This window comes from Sparus aurata, chromosome 21 (genome assembly GCF_900880675.1).
Source record: "Sparus aurata chromosome 21, fSpaAur1.1, whole genome shotgun sequence".
NCBI lineage: Eukaryota > Metazoa > Chordata > Actinopteri > Spariformes > Sparidae > Sparus > Sparus aurata.
Window position 1 is genome coordinate 22538262 of NC_044207.1, and position 21407 is coordinate 22559668.

Here is a 21407-nt window from a genome sequence, read left to right on the forward strand (position 1 = left end):
CTGAGGATCCAGCTCTGAGCTCTTCTAGTTTGCAGTTTTAGGTTTCGTGTTCTGTCATATCACATAATAGAAACTATGGCAACAGAAGTCAGGTGCGTTTTTGTTTTTTTTTTTTCTTTTTTTTTTTGCAGAAGGACCCAAGCTGAGCCGTTTCAGATGATGCGCATTTAAATTTGAACATATATTGACTCAGTTCCTGGCATCTGTTTATTTATCGTGCATTCAATCTTTATGCAGATGAGGGCGAACAGATCATGCATGGAACACTTTACCTTGCATCCGTATGTGTGTGTTTATGAGGCTGTGTATGCGATTTACCTTGACAAGCGCGTATGCGTGTTTGTCTTCCCCCCCCCCCCACCCCCCCACCCCGATTGTACATCTGTGCGTGGAAACGTGTGTCCGTGCATGGATATTGCGGCTTGGGCGAGAGTGTGCATGTCCACTATATTAGACAGAGCGTGTGAGGGGTGCCTCAGCATGTGTGTGCCGCTGTCTGTTCGGAGCTCTCGGCGCCAGCAGGGAGCGCCATTCCAATTTACCCATCAGCCGCGGAGGTAGGGGGTAAAAGCGCGGGGCATCGCTGTCGGAGATTTCACATTCGAGGGACGAGATTACCAGTCAGGGGACCCCTGTGTGGAGGTGATGAGGGAGGGAGACTGCAGGGGCACAGTGTGGGGGAGTCGGGACTGTTGGGGGAAGAGGGGAAGCGTCGAGAGGAGGGAGGGCAGCACGACTCAGCGCCACCCTGGAATCCGTGGGCTCTCTGTTTTCTGGGGAGCGTAGCTGCCAAGCTGCACATCTGTTTGACACCAGGCGCTGTGGTATGGCAGTCAGGGGCTGTCTGTCCTGATTCACATCTCCTCGCTCGCTAGTTTGTTCGAAGGATCTGGACAAGCGCGTGTTACGAGGGGAAGGAAGAGGATGCGGGATTATTTGTCTGTTGTTTTTTTTTTGGTTGTTCATTCTACCTACTGTAACCACACGCACAGGGAAGATTTGTGCATCTTAAATCATCGCATTGTAAAAGAATAGTTACCTCAGAGCAGTCTCCTGTCGGCCATGCTCGCTCAGCCTGTGTTTGAGCGTCGGCCAAGTCAGCTACGGCTGCTCCAGAGGCCCTGAAGCCTGTTGGGGAGACGGGACATTCCAAACAGCATAACTCATTCTTTACACCCTTTCTGCTGCCATTAGTTAATTATATGCAGGTGTTTTCCTCTCTCTGTTTTTTTTTTTTTTTTAAACTGTAGATCTAATAAAAATGTAACCATAAGTGCATAAAGCCAGATAGACAGAGGAAAAGGAAGGGGGAAACAGTGTGGAGGAAGTGGCTGAATGTGCTGTGTGAAGCAAATTATTGCCCCCATGTAGATTCATCAGTTCTCCCCGCTGGATTAAGGAAGGGCCTTTCTAATGAAGTTCGCCCCGTCAAAATGAAGGGACTAATTCTGATTTAGCTGAGGTAATGAACTTCCCCTCTCCTAGTGAGAGCAGCACCATGGGGCGAGGAGAGAGGGGTGGTTGTGCAAAAGTGTGTGGGGGGGGGGGGGGGGGGGGGGAGGCGGGGGCAAAGGAGAGTGGCAGCAAGAGGGAGAGAGAGAGGGAGAGGGAGAGGAGGCAGGACGAAGACGAGACAGGAGAGACACATGGAGAGAGGACAGAGAGAGAGGAAGCTAGGTGGAGAATGAGAAAAAAATTATGCAAAACGCCTGTCTCGTATTTGCTGAGATGTATTAAATTTCCAGTGCGGGTGCCTGTGTTATATAAAATTATGCTAATGTCTCGTGGCCCGCTGCGAATGGCGGCTTGCTGGTCCTGAGCATGCGTGGCTGGCCGCTACATGGAGCGCACTCAGTGGGACTCAGCTTTTCTATTAAGGAAAACCTCTAGACACCTGATGATGAATTCTCTCTCACCAAATGTTCCCCCTTTTTTGTGTCGAAAATATGAGCGCTTTTCTAAATGACTTTGGAGAGCCCGGCGTGGCACTCGGCGGCCTGCGTCGAGCAGGGGGGGAAGGGGATATGAGGGGGTGGGGGGGGGTCCCTCTGCAGCAGGCTAAGGGAGTCAATTAAGGCAAGCACTGATAATTATAAGCCGGCAGAACGCAGGGGCTGGCTAATTGTACAGTGTTCCATGCCGTGAGCTCAGCCAAGGGGCCTCTCCGCAACGCTCTCTTCCCCTGCTCCTTTGTGTGGACCACAGACCCCATAGAGCCACATACCTCAGCCTGACAATGCCACAGTGAGGCGAGCAAAAAAAAAAGCCGGGCATGTGCCCGTAATTAACTTTTTACATTCAGGCCACTCACTCTTTTGAGAGCTGAAAGAGATTCCGGTTAGATTCACACCTCATTTCTTCTCTCCTCTTTGCAAGCCACCAAGTTTTTCTTTTGCCGTTTTTTTTTTTTTTTTTTTTACTGTTTCTTTGCTTGTTTTGTAATTTCTGCGCGCTTTCAATGAGCAAAAGAGTCTTGGAAAGTCAGGGCGTAGTCACTTGACCTTTATTTCCTTCCAAGAAGAAAAAGCCCAGCAGTTTAGAATAGGCATGTATAGAGTAAATTAGAGCATTTCAGTGCAGAATGGTGTTTGTGTGGCTGCAGGGGGTCCAGCGCTCCCATGCAATCCATCTCAGCAGCCTGCACTGTTTGTCCCCAATGGACCTCCATACCTGCCTGCAGCTGCAGCGCCTACACATCATTCGTTAACAAGTATTCGGCTCTTGCCTTTGTTGTAGTGGATTCCTGCCTTCTCTCTCTCTCTCTTTTTTTTTTTATTTTCCTCCGCCTCTTTGACCTACACACTGTTCGTTTGACCGAGTTTCAGCCATCGTGGGTTTCAGCCGTAAGAATAGCAGGTAATGTGGTCGAGGCCAAACTCAAGGAAAACTATCCTTCAAAGTGAAGAGTAGCGCCAAATCTTGCTGAAACACCAGATTTGACTAGTTTTACTTGAGCAGGCTGCAGGGAGATACATGAAATTCAATGCAGTTTCAAATCTACGAATACATCCGGTATACGCAAAATATAAGAAATTAAGTCTCTAGTGTCTTTACCCGCAAAAAATCTTACTTTCTTACTCTTTCACATCACGATCAGAGTGATTTACTTACTTTACTAGAAAAAAAGTATTGAAAAAAAATATGCTTGTAGAATGGTTAAATGTCAAGATATTATCTATAAACTCTACAGGCTTTTTCACAGGCTTATGGATGTGAAAGAAGTGCAATTTCCCCTGTAATTTCCTCTTTGATATTATGTCGCTGTTTGCCATGTTGCCACGGCACAACTGAGGGATAAAGGCTTATAAACGCCCTATGTAAGCCGCGCATAGAGCACAGCAGGTTCTTCATGAATACCAGACTCTGTTAAGGAAGTTGCACATGCCATCATTTTACGCAAACCTATCATTTACACACCCAGCCTCAGGTCTTCTTGTGTAAAAGAATAATAATAATAGTGCGGCATAAAACTGAGCCTTTTGTCTCATATATCTCTAATATTAATGCTTCACCGACGAGGCTTCATCTTCTTTATTTTCTGCCGCAGAGTAAAAAGTCTGAGTATCGCTAAACACATGCACAGGGGCTCTTGGCAAATAACTCAAGTGGAAATGTCTGCTCAGTGCGTTTATTTTAGGCAGAAGAAGTGTCCTTATGTTTTCGTCCCCCATGTTTTGTGAACTCCAAAAGGTGTTCTAGTCGGCTAAACCCTTTGTAACATCCGTTCAAGCGTTACGCATGTTTATCTCGACACAAAAACCTGTCAGTTCGCTGCTTCTACCTCTGGCCCGGTAGCCAGGGGAGCTGTGAGGCGGTTAATGTAGGCGCTGAGTGGCTGATCCTAGCATGAGCCTAGCCCTGCTCTGATTAGCACCTCCAACGAGCTGCCATGCATCAGAGCTGACATTCTCCCAGAGACGTGTTCCTCCGGAATCCGTCGCTCTCGCTGTGCGCGGGCGTCGCCGATGCTGACATGTCACAGCCAAGAATCTCGCCTCAGCCCTCCTTCTCCCACTGGAGGTGGGAAAACAGCATCAGGCAGGCACAGAACCCGGGACCCTGACGTGAGGACACAGAACCTTTTACATGCCCACTTCCCCACAGGCAAAACTGGAGTAAAGCGTCTCCTTTTCATGCCGTGGTAGTTTTTCCAATCTCTTTGATTTTATTAGCTTGCACTCGACCACATTTCCATCACTGTTCGTGTAATACATTAACTCGTTGATAGAATGGGGTGAATTTTCAAGGTGCCATGATTAAATCTCGTCCTTTAATTTTTTCACATTTTGCACTTGATTCGTTCTGTCCTTCTCACACTGCGGAGACAGGAAATAGATATTAGTAATGTTCCCCCCGGGCGCCGGTTCTCCAATCAGCTCCGGTCCAGGGGGAGTCCATCCCTTTGCGCTCCCACCTACCACCTTCCTACCCCCATCATCAGCAGCGTTCTCCAGGCCTTAATGGGCCTGCTAGTAGTTCTGAAATGAGTTTGTTCCTTATGAGCAGTGCTTCCACCTCAAGAGAGCACACCACACGGAGGTGGAGTCAATTTGTATTCACCCATAATTCCCTGGGCCTTAATCACTCTGATTTTCCCCCCATTATCTGTTAATGGATAGTTCCCGCGGAGAGAAGAGAGAAGTAAACCCACCTACTGTTTACAGGCCTGAAGCTGTCTACTCTGCTACCATCCACAATCCCGCAGTGGGTTGTATATACAGCAGCAAGTCCACTGAAAAACCAAATCCTCTCGGTTTATTAACATACAGATCCAACATCAGGCTGAAAGCAGATGGTAGAACGGAAAGCGAACTCTCTCTAAAGGTGAAATTCCTCATAAACAAGATCGCTCCGAGCAGGTATGTCTGCCTTTATGGCGATGCTTGGGCAGTTTAGAAAACTTGCTATTACGCCGGCCTGTTAGTTCGACTGGACGCGCTTTCATTGCTGTGTTAGTCCTTTTTCCGTGGCGTTTTTTCAAAAACAACCCATTCCAGCCCACTAAATATTCTCAATTTGTTCCCCCACTTGTTTACTCATTACTTTCAGCAAAGAAGTGCCTTGATTGATGTCCTTAATATCATTTGTTAGAGTGTGCTGCTTTGGCGACACAAGCAGCATGGGTCCCTCTCAGAGTGAGCTTCAGAGAACCATTTCACTGAACCCCGAGAGAGGAGTGTAAATCTAAGTATCAGATTTTTTTTTTTTTTTCTCTTCCGAAGCCAAATGCTTAAAGTGATCCTGAATTCCCCTCCAATTCGAGCTGCTCCTTGGCTGAATTGTTTAAATAGAGTAAGGGGCAGCAGCGGCGGCGGTGGGGGAAGTGGTGTGTTGGAACGGAATAAGCTGAGGGAGAGTTTTTAATTAAGCAATGCCCTGCGTTATACTTAACTACACACTATTATCAGAAAGTTGGACTGTCTTAGTTACTTTAGTTGCAGCCTGTCGGCTGATTGGCACTCAGCGAACGAAGACGTCCATCAAATTCACCGCCTTCAACTTACAGAATTCAATATGCCGCAGCTGGGTTACATAAAGAGTTCACTAAACTACACGAGCCAGACCTGCGAGCCCCAGTGTCCCAAACAACCTTCAACAGCACATGAACTTCATAAAAAAAAAAAAGTAAACAGCGCCGCGAAATAAAGACCATTCTTTTTGAGAGTTGTTCCTCCTCTTTCCCTCTCTCCCTCTCCTGTCCTCCACATGGGAGAGATATTAGGCGTTTGTGTTTTAAGGAGCTGTGAAATACATAAACCATGAGCCACAGGAACGCAAGGCCCTGTGGATATGCAGATGGGCTTACTTTGCTGGTGTCAGGGATGCTTTAGAGGGAGCAGTCGCAGGAGCAGCTCTCATCTAAAGGATTTTCTTAGGAGTGCAGAGGGACAGGGTGGTGGCAGCGGAGAACACTCGGGAGACTCGGAAACAGAGAGTCGGAGGAGGGCGAGGGAGAGAGGGAGAGAGGAGGGGAGAGGGAGAGAGCTGACAGTCCCCCGTGGCCCTGTAACTATATCCAGAGTCTGCTCGGCGCGCAGAGAGGGGTGGGGGCTCACGCAGGGCCGTGCTGATTGGGCAGCCCAGGAGAAGGGCCGGGGGAGCGACAGGAAGTGACCTCAGCCCAATGAGGCAGCTATAGGGGCGAGCAAGCTGACTTCCTCCCTTGGCTCTCACTAAGAAACAGGCTGCCAGCTTGATTCAACCCCTGTTACACTGCTGAATACAAACCCAGCCCTGCTCAGGCTGCTTTACAGGGGATAACAGAGCACAATTTACTCATTATGAATCCCTGTTTCTCCCTCAACCACTTTTTTCTCTCTTTCTTTCTTTCTGTTTCCCAGCACTCTTTCAGTTCAGGGTTGTACATAAACACATAAAGAATGTAGTTAACCTTTATACCTAAACACATATCACTTAATGTATAGCCATCCTGAACAAATTAAAAACTTTTCCGTCATCGATGAATCCTATTAAAGGTCCAGTGTGTGGGATTTTAGAGGGATTTAGGGGCAGAGATGGACTGTGATACTCATACTTGGGTTTTCATGAGTGTATCGTCACCCGAAACTAAGAATGTGTTGTGTTTCTGTCACCTTAGAATTTTATAGCCACAGAGGGTTCTCTTCTAGGGGAGTTCATAATTTCCAACAGTAACCGGGAACAGAGGGTGAGGCGAGGGGTGTTCAGTTGGTTGCTATCCAGCACTGAGAGATTCTTACTAAGTGTTGCCTGTGTTGATGTAACTCATCACTCCCTCGTTGTCCACAAACATCCAAATACACATGTAATTCTCAAATACATACCGTAGTTGGGATTTACATGTGTATTAATCCATTTTAATGTAGTTAAAAGTAGCAGGTTTCATGAACTACTGAATCCTTATTAAAAGAAAACTATAAATGTCTTTTTTTTAGGAAAACAAAGCACATGGGTCAGTGTGGGGAAGATAGAAAGAATTCTGAGAAAGACCGGCACATTGTCGTTTTATGTATATTTAAGGCAGTCAGTAAAAGCATAGAGCAACACCAACCTTATTCTTCAAATTTGAAGCATACTGTTTTAACATCCCTTCACCATTTTTCCCTTGGTGCACCTGCTCACAGACATAAACACACACATGCACGCACACAAGGACAGTCGGGCAGGTGCAGAGTTATCTGCATAATGAAGCAGGCCAGGTCTCCGAAGGGACAGCGTTGTGCACTAGGGTCAAACGAGGGCTGCGCATATGGCAGCGGAACAGATCTGTGAACCCTGCAGCAGGCTTGACCTTAGTGTACACCCTCACACAGACAAAGCAAACTGAATGGTGATCAAAGAGGGCACTGATCCTCTTGCACGGCTGCGTGGATGCCCTCATGCCACCCTCCTCCCCCTGTTTTTTTGCTGATGCCTGCTGCTACACTTAGATGCACATGTAGGCTACACAATATCTCATCTGTCAAATGCACAATTGCAGAACACACCATCAACGTGTTCCCTTTTAGAATGAGCTACCTTGATCGGCCTTTATCCTCTACCAGACAGTCACGTGGGAACTTAGAGTTCGATTTAATGCTGTAGACACCACCTTATGTATTCCATATGCTTACGTTACTGAGAGAAGATAGTAAAAGAACGCGAGGTCCTGTGTTACAGTAAAGAGTTCAGTATGCACACACATCCTATTGTTTCTTTTGGCACAGCGGGAGATGTTTCCATTCCCCCCTCTTCCAGGAAATATCAGGGGTCAGTGGGTTGCAGTTGTCAGAGTAAGTCAGGATCAATCTATGGGTGCAGAAATACTACCTCTGTTTGATACCTTCGATGAAGAGACGAGTTTACATGTTTTATGTATGTTCTAAACAGAAAAATAGAAAGCTGATGTTAAGCAAAGAGCAGAAACAAAACACACAAACCCAACCTGAAACAAAAGGTCAGTTTCAGGTGAGTTTTTAGCGATGGATAGACGATTAGAAAACAAATAAGAGAAGGGAAGTTTGCTGAATTTCCAGCGCAGGAGGTGCCTTGTCCGTTGCAGGTTACTATGTTAATGCACATCACCGGTTTCCAGCTGACAAATTCTGCCAGATTTGCCTAAAGCGCCTTCGATTAACCCTCCACTCAGATCCTCCGGGGCTCGAGCCGGGCACAGCTGGCTAGGTGGATTGCGTATTCGTGCTTGTGGTACCCAGGGCCTATGTAGTGGGCACTGGGCTGTAGAGACCTAGGGATAAACCCTAGATGAGTCCCCAGTGTATACACCCCATCCCCCCCCCCCCCACTTTTGCAGTAGCTGGCCTAATGTCAGGTTTGGCAGGAGTTTGATAGAGCACTAGTCTGGCCCCCGTGGCAGAGTGTATAGGCCTTTTATTGACGCACTGGAGATGGGCAGTTCTCTGGAAGTCTGAGTCAGCAGATCGTTGTGCTGCAAACGACAAGTGTGCAGGTTCACAGCCTGAACGACATTTATTTAAGCCATCAGTGGCCTCGGCTGAGATGTGTTTAGATGGACGTGGAGGGAATTCTAATGCCAAGCAGATAAACTGGGAATCTGTCATGCTCTGTGTTCAAAATCTTGACATGCGAGCACGTTGTAAAATGAGACTCGACAGTGATCAGATGGTTTGGTGACATTAAAATGAGGGGTTTTGGAAACTATTTTTTTGAATGTTTTTTTTTTTTTTTTTTTGTCCCTCTGCACTTGATTTATTTTGATTCACCTTCTGCCCTACTTTCATTTTGATTTCTTTGGAATCCGCTTTTGATTTGCAGACGCTGACAAAAAAAGAAAATGATTTTGTCGATGTATGTGAGCTAATAAAAAAAGATGACGCTCACCATGCTCAAAGTGCGAGGCCTCGTCTGAGCAATTAGGACCCCGGCTGGCCATCTAATTTCCGCCTGATGGGAGCAGATCACACGTTATATTTCTTCCTGTCTGAGTCATGAAAATCACAGAAGGGACTCTTTTGCCACAAAATTTGTTTAATTCAAATTTCATGTGAAAGTTAAAAAGAGAGAAAGAAAAGAAAACGAGGCCTCTTGACATTCACGCTCTGCTTATTTTCCTGCTTACGATTTTCCTGTGTTGTTTTTTGTTGTTTCTTCTCTGCAGAGGAAGGACTGAACCATGAATGCAAGCTCTGTAGTCAGTCATTCGACTCGCCGGCGAAGCTTCAATGCCACCTGATCGAGCACAGCTTTGAGGGCATGGGAGGAACCTTCAAGTGTCCGGTCTGCTTTACAGGTGTGTACAGCGCATCTGTTTGTAGCGCATGAGAGCATTTGTGCATTACGCATTAGCAACCCAATGGACCTGATGACAAGATACAAAAGAAAAAAGTTGTTTTTATGCGCATCTTAACTTTTCAAAGACCTCCACCTTCAATATGCAAAGCTTTGCATTTCCGTGCACTTTGTGTGTCTTACGTGAAAAAAGCCAAATGGGTTCTAAATGAGTTGGGAAAGGTCAAGCAAGCAGCTCGGCTAAAGCTGAGAGCAGTTTGCTGCATGTGGCTTTTTTATTTAGTCAAATTGCCTCCAAATCAAGGCTAGAGGAGTGTCACGAGGTGAGGGGGGTGGGGGAGGAGAAAGAGAGCAGGGGGGAAGACAGTGTGAGCTGAGAAGAGATGGGGGGATGGAGGAGTGGGGAAAGAAAAGGAGATGTGCTAATTGTGGATGGCAGTGGTGCTGATAGCTGTAATGATCTCATCTGTCTCTGTGCGTGGAGGTGGAAGGACCGGACTCCTCCTGAGAGGATAGCGCCCTCCTTCAGTGTCAACAGGGTTAACTATCTCTATAATGAAATCTGCAAAGTCGTTAACTTCAGCTCTTCACTCTTTCTCCCTTCTCAGCTCTTTACTCTTCCTCGCCATTTTTTGGGTCCTCAGCTCATTTCCGTCTTTGTGCGCTTCCTGCAACCCCCCCTTTGTCCATCCGTCCGCCCCAAAAAAAAACCTAATTTGTGTCTCCTCCAATTATTACACCAATTAACATCATTAGCTCGCATTTTGGAAATTTTCGCTCAAAGATCTGCACTTTTTTTTTTACCTTCATCCGCTTCATCCACCTCGCTGCTCAGCTCCGTATTCATTTTTCCTCATCTCTCCTTTCCCTCCACTCCCCTCCCTCCACTCCGCTCTACTTCTCTCATTGCTGTTTTGGCCTTATCTCTCTTTTAGCAGAAGCCTATTGATATATCCCCACCCCGAATCCCCCTCCACCTCTCACAGGGGTCTGGGCATTTAATATACAGAGCATGCCTCCTTCATCTGAGCCTTCATTTTCCACCGCCGGCTTTGACAGACAGGTCCCCCCTCTCCCTCTGCGTCCATATCGATCACGGCGCATGAGAGAGAAGGATGCTGGGAGGGGAGGAGGGAGGAGGGGGAGACAGAGTACACCCTCAGGACAGTGGTCGCAGTGCAGACAGACAGATGGGCGAAGGGCTACGGCGGTGGGGAAGGCAGGCTGTGGAGAGTGCGGGTGGACTGAAAGGCCTCCCTCTGTTGGGGATGGAGGGGACAGGCAGACTGGAGTCAGAGCACTCAGAGGGAAAGGAGGAAGTGAGAGTTTGGCTGACAGCTGTCCTTGAATATATTTCTTCAAGTTGAGCCCGGCATAAAGTAAAGAAAAGACAATTCTTGTACACCCTGACATAAACTAGCTGTACATTGTTAGGTGGTGTTAGCAGGCTAAATGTGATAGATCTCATTGTTACCTTTCAGATATGCAACACGCTGGAAGAATTATGAATGAAGAAAATTAAAATACTCTATTACTCCCTTTATGAAAAATGTAACTCCCACCTGTCTCTTTGAAATAATCTTTATATACCACTTTATTTGGTAAGGCCGTTAGATTTTAAAAATGTAAAGAGACTTTTATATTATTTTTGTCAAAATGATACAAATGAGACTGAAAAATGTTCACTGATACATGATTTTGTTTATTTCCCCACAAAATTATAAATTATACTTGTAGCACTTTGCTCAGGAAAGATGGGTAATTACTGAACTAGAAGTAATTCACAGTAGAGCGCATACCTCCACCAAGGACCAACAATTTCCTTTAATTCAATCAAGCCTAACCAAATATCAAACTCTGTACATTACCCCAAATCTTACTCCAAATATTAAATTATTCAAACTGCTTAACCATAATTTAGACTCACCAGATCTAGGATCCGCATAATTGCAAATTGCATCGCTCGCAAATACCAGAAACCTAAAATATGTGTGATTTTTTTTTTTTCATCAAGATCCGTCCCTTTATCTGGATCCACACCAAAAGTTAATGGGGTCTGTTCTGGGCAGAGATCCAGCCTCCATCCAAGTTTTGTGGAAATCCATTCAGCAGTTTTTGTGTAATCCTGGTCACAAACCAACAAACGAATGTACATGAGTAAAAAAACATAAACCAAGAGGGCTAGTGACATAATGTCTTTCTTTTATTCAAAATGATCTTGAAACTGTAATTCTTTCTTAACATCGAAGAACCGAAGAGGCTACAATGTGTAAACATCATGTATGTGACTTTTAAAAAGTAACTGTCAAAACAAATGATCAACGTATAAACATAATTTAAAGGAAGTTTGATGTACTTTAATGTATTTAAGTATAACATCTATGAATAAATCATTATGCAGAATTACTCCCCATATGCACTATACAATCTTACTTGTTATGTATTAACATACACACAGTGTTTTTTTATTTCATAACTTGCTCAAACTGGAGCTAATATGAACTATTTTATATACTGTTAGGGCGTTTAATCTATACCAATGCATCATATTCCAATTTTGTATGTTTTTAATCTGAAAATTAAAAAAAAAAAAAGTAGGTGGTATCTCTTGGAAATGTAGAACTACAAACTTATTAAACAAACAAACTAAACTGCATTACATGGGAAGATTCTCCGTTGAATGTCGTCGTTGCCAGTTTTGTTTTGTCAGTGCAGTTGAGACGCTGTTGATGAATCACTCAGCACTATTGCAAAAAACCTTATTTACAGATTTAAACAATCCCTATTAGAGAAATAATGAGTCTGAACATAAAAGCCAAACTTTGATCAAACTAGGTGGCAGCAGTAATGGTGGCCGGGTCACCGAGTTCACTCGATTAACAAGGTTACTCTTTGTTTGAAAGATCATCCCCACTCGATGCCCGTGTTTTGGTTTGATCTACCCCCGCGTGACCCGCAACTCGGTGGGAGGGCGGGGAGTGATTGTCATTCTTTGACACACCTGATTATCCTCAATCCACATCGAAGGGAGCAAGGAGAGGACGAATCATGCCACAAAACAGACCGCCGGAAAGTGTTGAGGGGGGGTGAAAGTGAGTCGTAGACGCTAGGCGAGGGGAGACAAAATAGAGGAGAAAAGGAGACAAAACTTGGAGGAAGCCGAGAAGGTTGCAACTGGCAAGTTTGGATGTGAGATGAAAGGGGGGGAAAGAGAAGGAGGAAAAGAGAGCTGTGAAGGGGAGGGAGGGTAAATGGAGAGAGGTCCATAAGCCCCTGGATGATGAGAGAGAGGCTGACTCTCCCAGGACAGATTTGACAGGTTTCAGAAGTGGGGGAGCCTGCAGCTAGAAGTGTCTGCCTGCACCCTTAGGAGCAGCAGCGAGGGCTGGTGTGGAAATTGTGATTGGGAATATGTGCTTAAGACAAACAAAACAGAAGAAAGTGTGCCTGATGAAAGTCGTTCGTGTGTGTGTGTGTTTGTGTGCGTGCGTGTACGCTTGTTTCGTCAACTTATGTCACAGCAGGAAGTGCAAACTTGAAAAACTACAGGATGCTCCGCTTTCAAATCCGCGACAGTCTGACAAATACAGTAGTTTAATTGGCTTTTTTGTTTAGCTGCTGCCCGCATTTCTGCTGGCGCGTGTCGTTAGAATTATCCCGGCTACACCCCCCCCCCCCCCCCCCCCGAAAAAAACACATAGGGCTAAGCTTTAACTCAAAATTACCGGTTATCAGCTCGCAGCTCCGAATCAACTTGTTTGTGTTGCTTCAGAACACTTGGATCAGCCTCTGCATTGTGAACTCTTGGATTAAGCAGAAACGAACACATGTAGGCTAGACGAATAAATAAATGAAAAGGGAGAAAGGGGGGGGAGAGCAAAAAAAAAAAAAAAAAAAAAGGATAAACTTTTTTTTCCCTCCCCTGCACAAACAGCTTAGTATTGGTGCAGTGCAGCCTGCAGAGAGCACCACCCTGCCAAAATAAAGATGAGCTGGGGCCTGTAGTAAAGGAGACGTCTGCCATGGGCGGCCCCTGAGATCTAATCAGAGGGCTTAATATCCCCCACAGCGAGGAGACCTTGGCCCCTCAGCCCCCTCAGCCCTGACACCCCTGACGCCCAACCCGGCTCAGTGCTCTGTTCGGCTCCGCTCTGCTCTGGCTCCACGGCCAACAAACTCCACAAAGTTCTCTCTCTCTCTCTCTCTCTCGCTCTCTCTCTCGCTCCCTCCCTTATTCTCTCTTGCTCTCAGCAGGGAGAGACACAATGGCCAGCCACTGATCCTGTTTGGATGTGGCTTTGGATTATTTCTTCCTCGTTTCTCTATGTCCTTATTTTAACCCTCTTGGAAGACATTGCCGCTGTCTCTCTCCTCTGAACGGGCTGGTGCCATGGCATGTCTCGCATGTGGCTCCCGCTGCCAAATAGCGATGCTCTCCGTCCCCCCTCGTTTTCCCCCCTTTATTACAAGTCGCATGCTAATTTGAGGAACGATGATGAAGACAAAGAGAGTTCTTTATTTTCAAAACGTCACGTTTCCCAATCAGCTTTAGCGATCATAAATATGGACTGGGCATTTTAAAATGTCTAACTGCTGTACATAAATTAGCTGAAAAGTTGTTGGGCTTCCATTTAAGTCTTCAGGTCCATTCATTATTTATTGTTCTTACAATAGATGTGCCCATTAGCGCATTTTAGGCTCTCTCACACTTTCAATCATCGCACGCTTGCATATGAATGAATGAACGCGCAGCTATAAATGCATATCACTGATTAAACGTGTCTCTGACTGGAGCCGGACCAGAAACACATGTAAACAGCCAGAAACAGCTACCATGACATCTCAGTAGTGTTGTGCCCTATTGTACAGTATTTGAAGGCCCCCCAAGTCTCAAATCCATTTTTATTTTTGCTGTATTGACTTTTTCCTCCTCTCGCCAAAGACATAATGAAGGCTTCCTGCAGCTGCTGTGACCTGCTTCTGTACAGTATATGCAGACAAAACACAGCAAAAGAGAAAAGCTATTGTTTATCAGCGCTTTTTCTCCCCTTAGCAGAGCATGTATCCCCCACAAAGAAAATTGTCATCTCTTCTCGCAGCACAACAGAGGCACAAGTGCGCGTGATAGCCGAGGCCTTATCCTTGAGGGTAAACGCTTTGTAACCGACTGTAAAGAACGGCCATCTATCTGGGATTGTGCTTGTCGCCATGTTGCCGTGGTCGTTAGTTTCAGAAATGGACCATGGAGCTGTTGTTTGTTCATTAGCGGAGGTTTGTTCATTTCCTGGTTAACACGCCGCCATGTTCCAGAGACAGCTGTCACCCAGGCATTAGCAGTCTGCAGGCATCCACCCCACCAGTGAGTCTGCTTTGAATCTAAACTTTTATTTCCCAGGTCAGGAGTGTGACATTCAATGAAGCCGAGTTCGTCTCGAGTGTGCGCGGCTCAATAATTAATAACCACTCTCCCAGGTGAGCTCAAATTGGGACACGTTAATGTTGCAGAGGCCCCGCCACGGGGCTGCAGCGACCCCAAAGCCATCTTCCGACAGACACCTCACCTTTTGTGGCTGTGCTTTTTCTCTCCCCCCCTCCCCTCTCCTCCTGGCCCCACGGTGCACGCATTAGAAGAAAAGTTATTTTGAGCCGTAAGAAATTCAAATGAAGCCCCCACATGCTAACTTTTTCCAGAGCATCCAGACCTTTGAGAGTAGACAGCCATCCTTAAAGCACAAGGGTCTGGGATAACAAACGGCATGTTTGAAGTGCTCCTTGGAGGATGCAGACACACACACACACACACACACACACACACTGGCACACAAACACACACATAGACTAAAGACACACAATTGCATCCCCCTTAGCTTTCCAGCGTGGACTATGGCTTAATTAAAGCACAAATGTATGGTATATGTTTTAAGTGCCAGCGAGTTTGTGTGTTTATATGACGGTGAATGGAGTCTGAGTCTGCATGAATAAGTAGTGCAACACCATGAATATTTATATTGTCAATATAATTAGCTATGTAGACTAATGGAGGCCATGTTTTGCACTTGAAGCCATGCCAATTTTTTCGTGGTTGTTTATTTTCCGGCTTGTTGTCCCCACAGCAGCGCTAAATAAAGAGCATCATTATTCCCAAAACATTATGCATTCGCTCACTCTAGTGCCACGAATGTGACCACTCTAGTTTCACTGTTAACATCTAAATTGTTCTCCGTGCTTTTTTTTCAATTATATATCTCATAACAAGGTTTTTTTCCCCCTCCTATTGTTGATAGTGCATTCATTTGTTTGTAATTAAGTAATTTTCCTTGCCATTTGACATAGTCTGTCTTCAATTTTTATTCAGGCAGATGCAATTACGCCGTTGCCTTTGTTCCCTTAATGCAGGCAGAGAGGGCCCGCTCCAATTTACACACAGTCGACGACGAGTGGCAGAGCAGAGGCGTCTTGGAGCGAAAGTTTTTTTGATATGAATTTGACTAACATTTATCTTCCCCTGTGTCCCCGTGTCTCCTCTCCTCCTCGCAGTGTTCGTCCACGCCAACAAGCTCCAGCAGCACATCTTCTCAGCCCACGGCCAGGAGGATAAGATCTACGACTGCTCGCAGTGCCCACAGAAGTTCTTCTTCCAGACAGAGTTACAGGTGAGCCTCGGGCTGGCTGAGCGCAAAAGAAAAAAATAAAAAATAAAAAATAAAAAAGGCCAACAGCCCAAAAGCGCGACCGCTAATCACACACGACAGCTTAACAAACACTAAACATCGCTCGCCTGCACTCCGGCTGTCCCCTCCGTCCCGGCTGGGATGAGAGACTCAGACGGAATTATTTCAGTCTGTTTCCAAAACTCATTTGTGATGTGCAGATATGATTTGATTTGCTTATTAGACCAGCCGAGCACTAAAATATCTGGAATTAGAGGATTAGTGGAATGTTCGTTTTTGAAGAGGTAATTACATACAGTGCAGAGGCAAAAACACAGTTGAGTCAATATGCCTGCATCTCCCCTCCTAATCACAGAGGAGGCCTCATGGCTAAATATGAGCTCTGTCCTCTGGGATACCGTATCTGCCCTTCAACAAAGTTAGTAGTTGGACTTATGAACTCGCAATGTTCGAGAGATAATCCATTTTCTAGCAATCTTTCTCCCAGGTCCTTGGAGGGCCTGAAAAAATGAAAGAGACCTTATTATATTATTTCACTGCGGTGGTGTTTTCAAGCAGCTCTGTTTTGTTTGGGGGATCCTCTACCGTGCACATGGCGCACTTCTCATATCCAGATCCTTTTTTTTTTTTTTTTTTTATCGCCTTCTGAAGCAATCATTAAAACATGAGCAGTCTATAAGCACCGCGTTCAATCCAATCAGCGAAATTGTTCTTAATTCGCCTTAAAGCGCGGAGAGAAAAAAAGAACCCAGACTGCATCCTTCAAGTGCATCCACCTCCGAACTTGGATTAGCAGCAGTATGTATTAACGGGTAGCCAGAGGAAGCATCCCGGCTCGGCCGCCCATTGATCGGCAAAGATTTTCATATTGAGATTCAGGTTGTAAACACAGAGGCGTGTGTCTGCCAGGAGGAAGGTGAGTGTGATCATTATCTGCTGGTCATTTGAGCACGGCAACCATGAATAAAACAATCCGCCGTCCACCAACATGCAGCTCCACCACGGAGAAGGTTATTTAACAAGCCTCGCGCTCCTCCGAACTGCCAACGTTGGAGTCTATTCATTCATGCCAAGGCCTCCTCTTTATCACATTTTCATCTCTCATTGGTGCTCTCTCTATACAGCGAAGGGTTGTTGCGCGTACCTGTAAACAATCTCAAATAACCTGGGGATGTTTTCCTACTTTTTTTTTTTTTTTTTTGCGTTTGACATTTTTGGGAATGAAGTGATCTCTGCCTCCCGGAGGTGTTGTTTCATGCATGATTATATTGTTTTACACCGCGTGTGAAGAGACAAAAGTAGAACATGAAAGACCTATGGCACTTTGTTGTGAAACGGGGGGTTATGAAAGCCGAGCAGGAATGAGCTTTGGGGATAAGGCGATCATTATGCTCAACCTGTGTCGCGCTCTAAAGGCGGTCCCATGCGAGCGAGCGCTCACATATCTAGTTCATATAGAATGTGCACGCATGCGGAGACGTTCACAGCGCGCTGAGTTTATTTGCTGTGACCAACTCGAAGTTTCCATACGTTTTTCAAGGATCCAGCATTATCTCCGGATGTAAGCTTACAGTTAAGCCTTCCAACAAACAGCGCAGGTTGGAGACTTGTTTTTAGTGGTTGTTTGTTTGCGGTTGCCATTTCCCATGCATCACACTTCAAAATGTCTCACTGACACGGGGCAGTCGTTTGTCAGTCTGTCTGAAGTGGAGCTGTCTTCCAGCAGCGAGAGAAGTGGAAGCGCTCTCTCTTTGCCAGGTCTTGAGTTTGGAGTTTTCTCCCCGTTTCTCCCTGACACTCTGGCCCACTCGCCGGCTGCCTGGGCTCCTCATCTCTCACAGTAGTCGGAGGGGTCAAAGGGCCAGTGCAAGCTGGGAGACGGAGCAGCGAGAGGGAGAGCTGCCACGGCAGGTAAAGGGAAGCAGGAACGATATTTTATTAATTTGCTGCTGAGATCCTGAAACAGACCAAAGGCTGTGACAGGTATCCAGTGCACCGCTCCACATCCTCCCCCACCGCCTCCCCCCGTGAACTCTACCCTGCGAGGGGCTAGCCAATTTTCGCCAGCCTGTCGAGATGGATGATGGGAGAGCATCCGTCTAATCAGCCCTCCTAGGACCCCCCGCCCGGCCGCCCCCCTCAGACTGGCCAGATTGACTGACTCCTGGGCCTGTGTGCCCCAGAATCCAGATTCCAAAGGAGAATAATCTCTCTTGCTCTCCTTCTCTCTCTTCCTCTCTCCTCTTTCTTCCACATACAAAAAAAAAATACGCACTGAGATGCATAGACCACCATTCCCCTCGTAACTCTCCAGAGGACTCCCCTCCACCATCACACGCGCTCACGCAGCCTCCACCCTGCGCATTCCTCTCCCTCACCCCATTAAAATATGGAGCAAAGTCTAGATATTTCATGAGGTGCTGATGGGGAGGGCAAGCGGGCTGGCTGTGCAGCGCTCATCCTGACCCTCAACTACTGCCCACCCCTTGAGCAACTAGGAGACGAGGAGACTTTCCTGCATCCTCTCTCCCAAACAAGCTCCACAGTCCTGTCATTTTAAAAGCAGCTGCCCCCTTATGAGGAAGATGGAAAAAAAAATCTCTCCGGGTTCTCGCGAAGGCCACACTGCAATGTGAAACTTGATAATAAACTTCCCTCTCCCCTCGCGTTGGCTTCAGATACAGTAGCTTTTCACACTTGCAGAGGGAGCTGAGCCACTGACAATGCTGCTAGGCTGGATTAATTAGGCAGATTCATTAACTGATGGGTGCGCAGTATTAGCCACAGCTTAAATCTGACATTTCTCTGAGTGCAGTTCATTTGTGGAGAAACGCGCAAGTTCAGCCCCTCCAGCGATGCGGCGGCAGCGGCGGCGGCGGCGGCGGCGGCGGCGGCGGTGGCGGCGTGCACTGGAGGGGCCCCGCAATCGGAGAGAGAGCTCCTCTCCCAGCGATCCCGATTCCTCCACAGACGAGACAATGAGACTGAAGTTACACAACAGCTAAGATGACATTTTCGGCTTGAGATTCCCCTGTTTCTTTTAAGCTGGGCTGTCTTTTCCTTCCCCTCCCCACCCCCCCACCCACCCACCCCACCTCTTTTCCATCCTCCAATTTCATTATCATTCCTTGGAAGTGACACGAGATTGTAAGTCATGTGTTAAGTCGACGGAGGAGTGGAATGGAAGGACCGGGGTGCCGTACGACTGCTTTCCCTCTCTCCTCAGACGCCCGCAGGACACGTACCTTAATTGGAGTGTCTTTTAAAAGGATTCCTTCAAAGACAATCCGAAGCTCCCCGGCCTTAATGAGTGCCGAAAGTGACAAGAGCACATCTGCATCATGTTCTACTTCCACACACAAATGAGATCCTCCTCTCCCCGTGTGATAGCCATTATTGCCAAGCTGTGACCAATTCCACTGTTTTAATTAAGCATATTTATAGGCTTCACGGTCAGCAGGTGTAAACAGCCATGCATGTCATAAACGTGCGTTAGAGACAGAGAGCAAGAGATGGACAGTGGGAGAGAAAAAGGAGGGAGTCTTATAATATTATAATGCGGGAATTGCTAAAGTTTATCGTCTTAAAAAACAACAATATTTCTTTCCTGCTTTGCTTTTTCGCGAAATCTTAAGAATCCTCCTCACGCAGCACGGAGACTTAATTCCCCAGAAGTTGTCTTTTCTTCCATGAATTTTAAAATATGCCCCGAAAAACGCCCCAACTGCCCCGCGTCCCAAAAGTGTCTCACAAAAAAGGGGGCGGCTCGGCGTGTTTGTCCCCAAGCGGCTCTCAAACACCCCATATCCTCTTGAATATCTTGATCTGCCAAGTGTGACAGCTCTTCACGCGTTTGAAAGTTGTATATATATTTTTCTCCCTTTTATATGACAACTTGTTTTCTTCTTCATCACCCCAGGTGCTCGGCATTCTGTCACCGTTTCAAAAAAAGTTGCACTGCAAAATAAAAGAACAATGAATTAGAAAAAGAAAAGGGGGGGAAAAAAGGAAAAAAAAAAACAGCTGCTTGTGAGGCGCCATCATTAATATTTAAGCTTATTTATAATTACGTACAACACTGTACACACACTGTAAATGGGGACATAAACACCCTTAGATGACGAGTGATGTATCGCGATCGTGGTGTTCTAGTTTTGTAGGTGGATCAGAATTAGACAGCATGACAGACCTAATGATCCTGGGAGGATATTCTCTTTCTCAGTGCGGGCGTGTGTGTGTGTGTGTGCTCGCGTGTGTTGTGTATACATCTGTGTGCGTGCTGTATGTATTTGTCTTTGTGTCTGTCTCTCCCAGGGTCTGATATGTGCATGCAAACACGTTGTCTGGAGGGAGACATGACAAAAACTCCCAGAAGCCTTTGAGCTGTTCTTTTTTTTTCTTTTTCTTTTTCCTGTGTTGCACCACTGGGGAAAGTTAAATCCAAACAAAGAGGAGACGCTCGGCGCGCTGTGCTAGAATCCATCACCGGATCTCTCCCTCAAACGTGTCTCCTTTTACTTTTTCTTAGTTGACTTTTCCAACAACTTTGATAATGCCATTTTAAGCGCTTCTCGGGGAAAGAAGAAAAAAAAAATCACTGCAGGTTTAATTTGCTGCCTGTAGTGATTTGATTTTCAAGTGTCTATTACGCCGTTGATGTTAACAAAATGCAGCGGAGGCCAGAATAAACAGCATTAGAACAATTATTCCCCCTCGAATTTTCCCAATGTTCGCGCACCGCAACAGCAAAGTAATTTAACTCTTCAGCGAGGAATTTTTGAACGACACTGGTCAATTAAAAGGCAATTTTCTGATCCGCTCCTCCATTTCGGTGGGAAAAAACAGGAGAGGGCACAATCGTCTCTCTCGCCTTCTCGCGCAGCGAACGCGGGGAAAAAATGCGGGAGAAAATTTAGTCCTCAAAAAATCTCCGTGTTTGTGAAGTGGCATATCTAGCAGCACAGGAGAGGGAGAGGGAGGGAGGCAAGGGAGGAAGGGGGAGAACAGGGGAGGGGGGGCGGGGGGACGCTCTGTAGCATCCCTAGTCAAAGTCTGTCCCTGACTGAAGTGGTTAAATGTGAGAGTAATTGTGTTTTGTTTCTGGGACTGACATGTGGAACCCCATGGACCCCATCTCCCTCCCAGTGACAGGCAGAGATCCTCCCCCCTCGCTCTGTCTAATTAGAGGATGTAGCCCAGGGCTCATGTCCCAGGAAGACCCATCCCCCTCCCAAGATGGCTCCCCTAAGAAAGCCCTTAATTGGGTTCTTTAGTCATAGTCTTCATTTTGGCTGGAAAGGCATCTGTGTGTTGCTATCACCTCAGAATACAGTTTGTATCGCTCTCTTGTGTTGTTTTTTTTTTTTTTTCCTCTCCTCTGCCTCTCGCTGGCCCTCTCTCTATTGCTCTCCCTCTCTCCCCTCTCCCCGTCTCCCACTCTCTCCTCACTTAATGAGGCCCCATAATAACACAGCAGTTGTGCAGTTGTTTTGCTACCTCAGTCAAACA

The 21407-nt window shown here is 46.3% G+C and overlaps 1 protein-coding gene across 8 annotated transcripts in view; it reads left to right on the top strand.

Annotated features, from left to right (window-relative positions):
* Positions 1–21407, top strand: part of LOC115572330 (zinc finger protein 521) — a 94594-nt gene that overhangs the window by 65875 nt on the left and 7312 nt on the right. For all 8 annotated transcript variants that reach the window (XM_030402287.1, XM_030402280.1, XM_030402281.1 and 5 more), the window contains 2 exons: positions 9098–9229; positions 15766–15881. In XM_030402287.1, coding sequence (XP_030258147.1) covers positions 9098–9229; positions 15766–15881 — 248 coding nt within the window. The remainder of the gene's footprint in view (positions 1–9097; positions 9230–15765; positions 15882–21407) is intronic.